Here is a 13,452-nt window from a genome sequence, read left to right as displayed (position 1 = left end):
TTTCTGTTAATTTATTTTCCCAAAACTTAATAAAATATTTGGATTGGAAAAAAAACAAACAAACCAGCCCTAATAATTCTGTACCATTGCTCTCCTATTCTCGGAAAGCAACAAGTAGTAAGTTGGCACATTAAAACTGGGGGGAAAAAAATACCCACTCATTTTCTTGTTCTGATTATAACTGTTGGATACAAAGCAGCTTCAGACAGACAGACATTCTTTAGGCATTTTAGAAGAATTGACAGTAGCAATAAATTTCCAGCTCTATTAAGAGGTGCTGGGGTAGGTGGGACATTTAAGAATCTGGAAGGGGTGTTATTTTCACTTAAGTTACCTCTTCCTGCTTTCTGAATTCCACTTCCATCTGCTTATTACGTGGCTGATTCTTTCCAATGCCATGTCCAGTTATAAAGTTGCTACTGATGTAAGCCAGTTCTGGGTCTTGTTTGCCAATCTCTTTTATTAATCTAAGAATACAAACATACGTTTCAAAATTCAAACTTAACACTGCAAATGAAAGAAAATCTTGGATTTGCTGAGCTTGCATTACAAATGGAAATTAAGAAATCAGTGTTTTTAGCAAGAACATACACAGATGTTCTGAGCCTTTTTCCTTAAGGGGAAAATCCATATCTACCAGCTGAAGGACACAAAGGTTCTAAGGATTCCTACATTTGTTCTTAGAAACTGCAGTATATAAAGTGAATGGCACATCTCAAAAGTAACCTCTCAAACTGCCCTGGTAGCATTACATACTGCCACATGGGAAGCTCCTGGCTTAATTCCTAGGTAGGTCCCTTCCATGGCCTGGACGGGGTAAAGAGATGCAAAGTCAACATAAAGGATAGTGTGAAAGGTAATTTTTTTTTATAAAGGGTGCATACTTTTCAGTTCAAAAGCACACTCCCAAAATCGTGGTAGTTTAGGTGCCTTTTCACAAAGGAGCAGTAAAATCTGAGTTTAATAATGTTTTAATACAAGACTATCCCATGCACTAAGCCCAGATTTAATGCAACAGTTTTTAGGGTTTTTTTAAAACTTTTTTTTAATTTGCAGATCATGTGCTCATGTTGTTTCATTAACGCAGTTCCTGTAAAACATTAAAGCTGCAGCACTAGGGGTGTCAATTGCTCCCGCATTAACTCTTGTTATCTGGTTAGGGTGCGCATACTCTGCCCAAGACATACCCTCCCCAAAATGATCTTGTTGTATGTACTTGTATAACAGAAGAAGGGGGGGGGGGAATGTCTTTTTGCAGAAATAATTGATACCTAAGGAAATGCACATACTGCAGAATACTTACAGGAAGTGGCTATAAAAGCTATAATAAAGTGTGAACAAAAATTTAAAATGTCTAGAAAGCAGTTTAGTCACAGACAAAAGTATCAAAGATGAGAAGAAATTTAGAAGAGCATAACACGACAGGCCCTGTTTCGCACATTTGCTGCATCAGGGGAATATTTTAGATTAAGAGCTACCGCTTCAATGATTCTCTCCACAAGAAGCGGTAGCTCTTAATCTAAAATATTCCCCTGATGCAGCAAATGCGCGAAACAGGGCCTGTCGGGATAGCTAAGAGAAATCTATAAAGGAAATTCAAATTAGCTTCCAGAGTGCGGTAGACCTGCACTTGGTTTCAACTGCATACTGCGGTGATTTTTTTCAATATCAGAAGATAATGAGATAAGTGCTCGTTTCTTACTTTTTGAAATATATGGAATATCTACTGTAAAAGTTCTAATAGTGATCACTTTAAAGGTGTGTAATAGTGATTAATGTAAGACATATAACGGAGTTTTGTCTGAGACCAAGGATGTATTTCTCTGTGGCAACTGAGTACTTGCCATAGAAAGTTTCCCAGGTATGTTCCTGAGAAGCACTGAGGTCTTTTTGTCCATTTAAAGAAACGTGGCATATAATTTCTGATATTAAGATAGTGGATGAATATCATTTTTGTGCGGATATATTTCAGATATTCAGCTTGTCCTGAAATATTTTTGTCATGAAAATGGGAGACATACAAATATTTAAGTACAGCATAAAGAACATTTCATAATCCCATGACTGTAAATTATCTCAATATGATACTGGAGAAACTAGCAAAAATTACATCTACAGACTGGAATAGGAATATGATCGAAGAGGAAGTAGAAATTTCATGCTAACTGGTTCTCTAGCACCCCTACTAAATCTATTTCCAATAGCCACCATGTATATTTGGTCTATGAACCAGGTTAATTTCTATGCAAGACCTTTTGGCTGAGGTGGGAAAGGTATTAAGAGCACTGCACTTGGAAAACCATCATCTTACATTTTACTAGCCCTAGGGAAAACCAAATTCTTTTCAGTAGTATTACCTTTGTTGGACCTGTTAAAGCAGGGGTGTCAAAGTCCCTCCTCGAGGGCCGTAATCCAGTCGGGTTGTCAGGATTTCCCCAATGAATATGCATGAGATCTATTAGCATACAATGAAAGCAGTGCATGCAAATAGATCTCATGCATATTCATTGAGGAAATCCTGAAAACCCGCCTGGATTGCAGCCCTCGAGGAGGGACTCTGACACCCCTGTGTTAAAGAGTATCCAAAAAAATGACCTCCATGAGCTTTCAAGAGAACTAAGTTGCAGTCTTCAGATGTGACGTTTTGTAACTATTTTTAATGCGCTTTACCTGTTCAGAACTACCGCTGTGTATCTTCTCTCCACAAATACAATCCCGCACAGAATATTAGTGAAAGGGGAAGGGAAATTTGTCTCAGGCTTCTCTTTTTCCTCAATTTCTTCTTCTTCGTCGTCATCTTCAGAATCGCTCCATGAGACGTAATTATCTTGATTCCTATTATTATACCACTCAATGCTTTCAAACTGTTGTCGTTCATATGGTTTGTACTTGCGCAAGATTTCAAGCAGTTTTATGACTTTGGGGGTTACAAATTTTAAGTCCAATGAGGCAGGTGAGAAGTGCTCTTCGCAAAGTGCATGTATTTTCCTTAGAAAAGTGTCTGTAAGAAGTAAAAATTTCCTGTGCAACTCATCTTGCTCGTGTTTGATGTACTTCTGGAGTTCTCTCACCATCATCCCAGCCACTTTATCTGTACACCAAGGGCCCAGAACCATCAGCACTGCGCGACAGTCTGACAGGATCTAGAACACATGAAATTCAGCATCAGTTAATCTGGGGAATTAATAAGAGAGGTGTCGCGGTACAAGGACATGAGCTATACTCATCCTAGTCACACAAATAGACAATGCCCTTTGCTACACATCAAGGGCTCCTTTTACTAAGCTGCGCTAGTGGTTTTAGCGCGTGTGCTAGACGCTAATGCCACCATTGAGCTGGCGTTAGTTTTTGGTGGGTCGTACAGGGTTAGCAAACGCTAAAAACGCTATTGCACCTTAGTAAAAGGAGCCCCAAATTTGTGAGGTTCATACTCTACATAGTACTTGTGTTTTCTCTTGAGGGCAGTATCTCCAAATGGGTTAAGGCTTCAAGGGGCCATCCACAGAAGCAATATCAGAAAACAATCACAGAAAAAAAAATATCAGATGCATGAACAGCCCCTTTGCCGGGGAAGGAAGAAACAAGAACAACAGAATTTAAAAAGGAAACATAGGATAAATACAGAGGATTCCTAGTTTTGAAGAAATAGGTAAGAGAAGCTAGAGATTAGTTAGGATGAAAGCGGGGAGATTAGAGGGGTCTAATGGCCATTTTCTGTGTCATATTCAATGCCTCTTTTCTATGTCATGGGATTTGCAGCCACAGAGAGGATACTGCCTTTGTACTACAAAGGAAATCAAATTAGAATTTTGTTTTTCAAAATCAAATGCACACAGAAATATAGGAACCAGATTGCTAGGGTATCTGTAATTAAATTCTAAATTACATATTGCAGCTGGATACTATGAATTTCTCATCTAGTCCTGTAAAGTAGTTAAAAAGAAACCATCAACACGCTTGCAGGGGTGAACCACCTGACCATGCCCTAGAAACAGACAAAGGGCTTTCTGAACTTCCAAAAAAGGATCCTAGACCATTCCTGTACTGTGAAAATTACACCCAAATCTTGCTTCCACTTGTTAATAAAGAGAGGTTTAATGACATCCAGGCCTCTGATATATCTATAAAATTTTAAGGGGGTCTAGGTACCCTCCCCAAGGCAATCCACATATTTTCCCAATGTTCTGAATGCAAAGGATTCACAGCCACCCATCTCCCACCCCTTTAATCTTCAGACTATTCCAAGCTCACTAGTACAAGTGGAACCCTGATGTTGATGCACCACTAACTCTTCAAAGATTTTATGCTTTAGCAATAAGCATCTCTCTTACATAGATGGGTTTCCTGCAACATGATATCCCACTAAAGCCTCGATAACTCCCTAAAGACCCTACCACGATTCCCTGATTCATTCAATTCGTTAACATTCCAAGAACCCACCCTCAATGTTCTATTCCCCAGTATCTTGTTCAGTAAAACATTCTTCAGTCTTCCATCATCACCCCTTCTCCCAACTTTCCAATTCAGTTTAACGCTGATAATTCCCCTCCCAGATCAGCTATCCCAATAGGAAGAGTCAAGCACATCGAAATGACCCTCGGCAATATTATTCTAACACGCACACTAGTCCAATCATACGCAAACCCCAATCATCCTAATTTCCAAGTGCTCAACAGCTCACACACCCAAATTAAAAACAGAAAAACCTCATACACCCAAGGGAGGACTGAGGGAGAAGTGAGAAGCCAAGAAAAGAAATACCTCCCTAAGGAGCCTCATAATACTCTGGAAGACTCCAATAGTCTGGAAGACCCCCCGCCCAATGCACAATCACAAAATCTGCGATACAGAATAACATTTGCCTTACGAGATTACCAACAAGTCATAGCAAGTGTCCAAAAAAAGATGCGTCCATGGCCCTCAGTTCAATTCACAGATCTGGAAGATTTTTTGCAGCCTCCCACCACCAACTGCCACGTGGAGTCCCTGGGAGGTTCTGGATCATCCCAGGACCATCTTGGTGAAGACGGCAGATTATTGTATCCCAGGTCTTTAAGCAGGGCTCAGACTTTTTCAGCAGTTTTAACCTTGCATGACCTCCCATTAACCGTTAACCATAGGGCAAAAGGGAGCATCCAACAATATTTATATCTACCTTCTCTCAGATATTGAGTGACCTCCTGGAAAGAGCATCTCTTGAGAAGGATGGATAACTTAACTTTCTTTCATACAATCTGTTTTTCTGCCTGGCTTTACGAAGGACCTACTCTTTAGTGAGGTAGTCTCCAAAGCACACAATACCTCGGGGGTTCCCTCTCTCATTTGAGCAAAGCCCTAGTGTGCCCTTAAGATAGTGACATCATACCATGGAAAGCCCAGTTCAGCTCTTATTATATCTGCAAAAATCTCCTTCACCACAGAAGTCTTTGTAAGCTGCCAGTTCAGGGATTCCCCTGAACCACAAATTACACCAGCAGGATCTATTTTCAAGGTCTTCAATTTGTTCCTGCATAGGTTCCAAGGATGCTGCCTCCTGTCAATGGTCCATCTCATCGCCTGCACCTCCTCCGACACAAGCTCTGTCTTTAAATCTGGCGCACTCAGCTTGAACATCCTGTCAGACTCCCAAAATGTCCTGCTTCAATTCTTTGAACCAAAGCATAGATTTGCTTTTAGTAACCTCCTGAGCCGCAGAGTCTTCCCCATCCGGCACCATTTTATTCTACTCAGTGGCGCTTGCTGACGATTCTTACTTTGCACGGTCCCCTGATTCTGCCACATACTTAAATTTTTCCAGCTTCTTGTGGGTAGACATCCTAGAGCACTCAGTGACCACTTTTGGGAAAGCGCTATTGACCGGCACTACTGCAAAAGCTTACTTAAATACTTGGCCCCGACTGAGCTTCTGCCTCAAGCAGCCATGACATCACTCCCCCCCTTTAAATATCATAACTCAAGTGTTTACTGTATTATGCTGTATCAAAAGTTTGAAGATACTGATGACAGGCAAGTTTTTGATTTTTCATATTCACTGTAAATTTAAGATCCCATGTGCCAATTCTTGAAAGAAATATACATTTAGCAGCCACTCAAAATTCCCTTTATGACACTTTGGTACTATCCAGAATAAGGGGTTCCGCTTAACTATATGTATAGAGGCGATATTCAGTCACTATCCATACAGCAAAACAACTTTCCTAAGTTATACTGCCTAGCGCTACATATTGCTGTCAGAAGTAAGTGCTTTCCATATATTCAGTGCCATCTATCCATCCATATACTGGTAATAAATATGTATTTTTAAAGACACTCACCACTGGTTTTGATCATTGAGACAATAGTGTTCAATATTGGTTATGTGCCTTTGAAATCTGACGTAGACATTTATTAAAACAAAAAAAGCAGCAAAAATGTACAAAAAAAAAGAAATTCCTTTTATTGTTGGCATTAGTGAATGACTTTGTTCTTACCTGTTTTGAAATTAAGGTAGAATCTCTTTCCTTAGAATGTGTAGGTATGTTGCAGTCATTTAGAAAATTAAGTGCATCATCCAATTCTTTTAGCAGTGTTTCATACAACCCACTCTTATCCACATATGGGCCACAGTCCACTACTATCTCACAAGGCTGGGAAGAATACCTTTCCAAGTAAAACAAACACTTTTGTTAGACGCAACATTATCCCATATTTAACATGTTGAGAGACTGCTTTACTCAGACCTCTCCAGCATTTTTTGCTCATCCCAGACAGAAATGCTGAATATTGTATTCTGCTTTTTATATATGTAAAGCAAACCATAGGGAATCTTTTCTATGGAAACATAGCCTTAATCATAGCATGCTGAACCCAAAAGAGTTCAGTTTCAAGTACAGTATAACATAATATACACATTTTAAATAAAATAGTTGCATATCTCAAAACTTTTCATTGCCCATTACAGGCCAATAAGTCAATGCAACCAATCTTACACTCATAGCATATTAGCCCTCTATTCATTTTCCTAACTCATTACTGTGGCAGAAATTTTCCATTTACTATTTTTTTTTTTTTTAAATTATGCTCCATCCATGGGCAACTGATTCTGATAAGATGCTGCCTGCCCTTTTAAAATACTCTCATGTCACCAATCCTGGCATCTTTAATCTATAGCCTTCACTTGTTTAGTCTTTGACTATGTTTAAACAAACTTTATAAAGAAGTGGCTGAGTTTTTCAGTCTAAACATTAAAACTGCTTTGTATAGAATACTTTCAAACCACCACTGATACCATATTCTGCTTTCCCAAATTTATTCCCTAAGTCTGAAATATTCCAATCGATTTGAAATGAAGATTCGGAGGGGCATAATAAAAAAAACATCTAAGTCCCCTTTTGGCCTAAGTCACTAGACACTTAAAGTAGGCAGAAGGGAAATGTCCATACTCAAAAAAAAAAAAAAAAAAAGTCCAAAATGAAAGGGTTTTTTTGAGAATGGCCTATCTCCACATTAAGCAATCTACTCACCCATACTGCTGCTACATCTATCCCTACAACACAATCCCAACCAAAAAAATCATCCAAGTCCCAAACCAGGATTCTGTAACCGGCATCTGTCAAAAATGCCGGTTACAGAATCTTGTAACTGTCCCCCACCCCCCCCCATCACGGCAGGAGATTTGCCCAATCTCTACTGCCGGCATCCCCCAAACTGCTGTAAACCGACAGAAGGGATCCCAAGCTCTCCTGCTGAAGGTGCCGCCCCCCCCCCTCCGAATACCAGCAGGATGGAGCCAAAGCCCTCTTGCCAGAAGACCAACCACCCCCCTGGACCAACTGAACGCACCCCCCCAGCACTACCCAATCCCTCCTATGGGCGGGCTTTAGGTGCCTGTGCCAATCAGGCCTTAGGCCCCTTCCTGGTGAATCCCACAATGCACTGGGAAGGGGCAGGCCTGCCATTCCAAGGATGGCGGGCCTGCCAACCTGACAGAAGTCCCAGCCGGCTAACTTTCAGGTTTGTTGGGGGAGGGGGGCGCGTTCAGGCATTCAGTGGGGGTGTGGTTGGTCTTCCAGCAGGACAGCTTGGGCTCCCTCCTGCCTGTATTCGGGGAGGGGGGTGCACCTTCGGCAGGAGGGCTTGAGCTCCCTCCTGCTGGTAGTCGATGGGGGGGGGTGGGCGCTTTCAGCAGGAGGGCTTGGGATCTATATATAGTTTTTAATAAAGTCCAATTCAGGAACATTCTCTCTCCACAGTGTTTTTTGGGTTTCTCAAGATTTAGACTGTTACATTTTGTAAATTGTAGATATGCAGGCAGTTCCCAAGTTAAAACAACCAACTTAAGTATGACTCATACTTAAGAACACTGTCCCAGCTTCATTTGATTTCAATGACCAGTATTTCCACTTCTCCTGCAGCAGATTCAGGAATGATGCACGGTCACATTAAGAACATTGTGTGGTTGTGCATGCTGTACCATAGTGGGAACACTGGTAGGGATAGTTGAGTTACACACAAATCCAGCTTAAGAACAGCTTTAAAAACATTAACTCGTTCTTAACCCTGGGACTGCCTGTAGTACAGAGTACTATCAATGCAAGGAAAGAAGCTACAGCAAAACTTGATCCATGTCGGGACCTGAAATAGTTTATTTTGATTCTCTCTAGTATGTGTCTACTGAAGTGCTATGAAGACATCCAGTTTATAATCAGCGCCAATGACCCTAGCAGCCTCTCTATGATATGAGCACTTTGATTACTATTATTTTTTAAGTTCAAACTTTTTAAATATTTTGAAATTAATCTTCTTCGACAACATTTCTATTTTTAATGTGGTTTAAAAAAAAAATATTGTACAAGATTCTGAAATTTTACATATAATGGGCAAAAGTCCCATCGCATTCCTTTTAGACGTTCTTGCTTCAACAATTTACTCTACAGTTTTGTTTCCTCTGTCATACGCTGTAGAAAATTAAATCCATTTACAAATAGGATGGTAAGCATTAGTGCGTGCTTACTGCAATTTAAAATGGCTTATTGCAGGAGGTGTTCAGGTATTACATTACATTAGGGATTTCTATTCCACCCTTACCTTGCAGTTCAAGGCGGATTACAAAAGAATTATCCAAGATGTATTACAACAAGAACTTACAAAAAAAAAAAAAAATTGGTCATTTTCAAAAAGAGTGAGAAATGGGTAAGGTTATTTGTTTGGGGTAGTTGGCTTTAGTGAGAGGTGGAGTTTGAGACTTGCGGTATTATTTCTTTTTTCAGAGTTTTCTTGAAGAGGTTGGTCTTTATTTCTTTTCTAAAAGTCTTGTAGTCGAGGGATGCCGTCAGTAGATTGGCGATTTGGTTGTCTAGTTTGGCTGCTTGAGTGGCCAGGAGGCCATCATATAGTTTTTTCCGTTTGACCTCCTTAATTGGGGGGTATGAGAATGGGGTGTGAGTTTTCCTATGTCTGCAGTAAGGTATCGTGCAGTAAGTTTGAAAATGGTGCATGCTAACCACAGGCAAAAAAAATATTCTTTATTTTATTGTGAGGAGGCAAGTCTGCTGACGGACAGTAGGAATTCCTGTGCTTATCAGTTAGTACAGTGTTCTTCAAATGCCGGTCCGTGGACCGGTGCCGGTCCACAGAAATTTTCTGCCGGTCCACAGGGCTGGCACGTCCATCAGGCCCAAGACAGCGTTCTTCAGCCGCCGGTCCACGGTGCGATCAACGTGGCATCTTCGGGCCGGCTCTCTGAGTGCTGCAGTGCACAAGGCCATGGGAAAAGGCTCCTATGCGTGGCCTGCGCCTGAACTGAAGTCTTCTCTCTGATGTTGTAACGTCAAAGGGAAGGCTTCCAGATGAGGCTAGGGACACTTGCAAGGAGCCGCTGTCCACAGCTTTGTGCAATGCAGCACTCAGGGAGCCAGCACGAAGACGCTGTGTTGATTGCACAGTGGACCGGCCCAAAGATAACACCAGGGGGCAGGCCAGAAGGCAAGGCACATGGAGGGAGAGAGACAATGGTAGGGGAAATGCTTTTATTTTTTTCATTTAGTGATCGATTTGTCTGTTCAGGAAGAAATGCATTCATTTCTTTTCCTCTGGGGGTTGTACTGCTTGCAGAGTCTTGTATCTTAGGGTTTGTTTGTAAATATTAGTACTTTTAGTTTTTGGTCCTGCATTTGCAAGGGATTATCTGTTTTCTGGTAGGAATGAATGTTAAAAAGCATAAAGTGTGCTTTGCGTATTTTAATTTTGTGGTTAACCATTATGTGTTGTTAATAGAATTATATTGTGGGGGGGGTCTCCGCCCCAGACCCCGCCCCCATAATAGTACTAATTGTAACACCTTTTTTCAATTCATTAGTACTATTAAGGGGGTGGGGTCTGGGGCGGAGACTGAGTGGAGATGGGCACGACTTAGCCCAGTGTTTTTCAACTGCCGGTCCATAAAATAATTTTATTTCTGCCAGTCCATAGGTGTCAAAAGGTCTTTTTTTTAATTTTTTTTTTTTAATAATTGTACTTTATCCCTCCCTTCCTTATGTATCATTAATTAATTATGGATATGATTGTATGTTCAATGTTTTAAATGGTTTTATTTGTCCCCTCAATTTATTATTGTTATACGCATTGAATATATTTGAAGCAGCCAAACTAGACAACCAAATTGCCAATCTACTGACGGCATCCCTCGACTACAAGACTTTTAGAAAAGAAATAAAGACCATACTCTTCAAGAAAACTCTGAAAAAAGAAATAATACCGCAAGTCTCAAACTCCACCTCTCACTAAAGCCAACTACCCCAAACAAATAACCTTACACATTTCTTACTTTTTTTGAAAATGACCATTTTTTTTTGTAAGTTCTTGTAATACATCTTGGATAATTCTTTTGTAATCCGCCTTGAACTGCAAGGTAATGGCGGAATAGAAATCCCTAATGTAATGTAATGTAATACTGTGTTTATATCAAAATTTTAATAAACTTGAAACTTGAGAGTTAGTATGTCCGCATTACCGGCTACAAAATAGGTGTTGATAAGTGCTCACATAATTTTAACAGCAACATGACTAGGAGAAATAGAAAAGCGGATGTTTTCTGGCTGTGATTTATAAAAAAAAAAAAAGGCATTAGCGTGCAGGAAAAACTGCATAAAAAGTGTACTAAGGCCACTTTCTACCGCAGCTTAGTAAAATGACTCCTAAGTGCACCATTACAAAATTGGGCATGGAATACAATAATGTATAACCTATTTCACTTTATTGCCCTGTTTTGCCAAAAATTATCTGCCTCTTTTACAAAGCCGTGTGGCAACGGCCCCGAAGCCCTTTAAATCTCTATGGGCTTCGGGACCATTAGCACAAAGCAGCCGCTAGCGCGGCTTTGTAAAAGAGGCCATATATCTGGCCCAAATATTCAAATCTTGAAAACACCCCCAATATAGATATTGAAGTCTACAAAATCCTTAGTGGAGTACAAGTGGATCGATTTTTCACTCTGTCAAAAATTACAAAGATTAAGAGACACTTGATAGTTACAGGGAAATACTTTTAAAACCAATAGGAGGAAAATTTTTTGAGGTTGTGGTAAGAGCGGATAGTGTAGCTGGTTTTAAGAAAGGTTTGGACAAGTTCCTGGAGGAAAAATCCATAGTCTGTTATTGAGACAAGACATGAGGGAAGCCTCTGCTTGCCCTGGATCGGTAGCATGGAATGTTGCTACTCTTTGGGATTTTGCCAGGTACTAGGGACCTGGATTGACCACTGTGAGGATGGGCTACTGGGCTTCATGGACCATTGGTCTGACCCAGTAAGGCTATTTTTACGTTATGCTCACTTAAAAAATTAATGAAGTAATACACATTCTTCTACATTTTATTAGTTTGAACTTTAATATGCTCTCAAAGACACAGTAAATGACGGCAGATAAAAACCTGCACAATCCATCCAGTCTGCCCCACAAAGGTGAAGCTGTGGAGATTATAGTCATTCATGCTTAAATACCGGTTAGCAATTTTCTATCCTGCCAAACACATATAGTAAGTTAAAAACAATGCAGTCTTGAGACATTATTTTATAACCAAAAGCATTGCTAACAGTATTCAACGTGCTTTGTTTTATTGTGTTTTACACTGCTTTCTGGTGGTGTTATGATTATGTTTGGGTTGTTTTTTTTAATCCACTTAAGTGGAATATAAGTTTTTTTAAATTAAAAGAAATATAAAGGGAAAAAAAGTATGGTAGCCTCTCAAAAATAAAGTAGTCTTTGCTTCCAGTCAAAACAATTAAAAACAGGTTTGTAGTTTAGCTTAGTGCATGCTAAGGGATATTAGCATATGTTAAGTGCCTTGTGGTCTATAGGTACAAAATAGGATACACAGTATTTAGAGCACAATAAGCTTTAGTGAAAGGGCCTCTAAGTTTTAATAGTTTCAATATGGAGAACAGCACTCTAAATCAGTGGTTCCCAACCCTGTCCTGGAGGACCACCAGGCCAGTCGGGTTTTGGGGATAGCCCTAATGAATATGCATGGAGCAGATTTGCATGTCTGTCATCTCCATTATATGCAAATCTCTCTCATGCATATTCATTAGGGCTATCCCCAAAACCCGACTGGCCTGGTGGTCCTCCAGGACAGGGTTGGGAACCACTGCTCTAAATGATATAATTCTCTTCTACAGAGATGTACGCAAAAGGGCTTCTGCATTAAAATACTCCTCTTTGGCATAAAAAATGTTTGGCCTCTTCATATAACTTAAAGGAAATATTTTTAAATACAGACCTTATCCTTTCCAGAATTCTTACAGGCAACTAGTTCTAGTTTCTCATTAAATTTTGTCCCATTCATCCGTAAATGTCATCACAAAGCAGTGTTTCTCCTCAAAAGCAAAATTTACCTTTTTTCAAACAATGTTTTTTTTATAAGGCACGGAAAAGAAATGCTAAGCAATCTAGAGGGGGCTATATATGAGACTGGACATGGTTGCAATGAGGGAAAGGGACTGGGACTTGTATACCGCCATTTTGCAGTCGTACAACCACACTCAAAATGGTTTACATATAGGTACTTCGAGCATTTTCCCTATCTGTCCCAAAGGGCTCACAATCTATCAAATGTACCTTGGACAGTGGAGGATTAAGTGACTTGCCCAGAGTCACCGGGAGCAATGCGGGGTTTGAACCCACAACCTCAAGGTGCTGAGGCTGCAGCTCTCACCCCTGCACCACACTCTCCTGCATCACAGAGACTTTAAATGAGAAACCAAGAATTTAGAAGGAGCAGAAAATAAACATTTCACATTCCATGTTCCAAACCATTTACACCACTGGATGAGAAAAACTAAAGAATTCGATATATCATCACACACTTGCATAAGTGGCACAAATACACAAAAACAGATCTCGAATAAGAGGGTTTGTATTGGCACATTTTACTATTTTAAGACACCTCCAAACAAATGTTGCAAGCATATGAATTC

At 40.1% G+C, this 13,452-nt stretch overlaps 1 protein-coding gene across 1 annotated transcript in view; it reads right to left on the bottom strand.

Annotated features, from left to right (window-relative positions):
• DICER1 (dicer 1, ribonuclease III) overlaps window positions 1-13,452 on the bottom strand; it is a 179,844-nt gene that overhangs the window by 107,438 nt on the left and 58,954 nt on the right. Inside the window, exons 8-10 of the mRNA XM_033953270.1 lie at window positions 6,471-6,639; window positions 2,671-3,143; window positions 335-467 (exon numbers count right to left, since the gene is read on the bottom strand). Coding sequence (XP_033809161.1) covers window positions 335-467; window positions 2,671-3,143; window positions 6,471-6,639 — 775 coding nt within the window. The remainder of the gene's footprint in view (window positions 1-334; window positions 468-2,670; window positions 3,144-6,470; window positions 6,640-13,452) is intronic.

Source organism: Geotrypetes seraphini, chromosome 7, assembly GCF_902459505.1.
Source record: "Geotrypetes seraphini chromosome 7, aGeoSer1.1, whole genome shotgun sequence".
Taxonomy (NCBI): Eukaryota; Metazoa; Chordata; class Amphibia; order Gymnophiona; family Dermophiidae; genus Geotrypetes; species Geotrypetes seraphini.
Note: the sequence above shows the minus strand (reverse complement) of the source record. Positions and strands in the feature narration are given on the sequence as shown.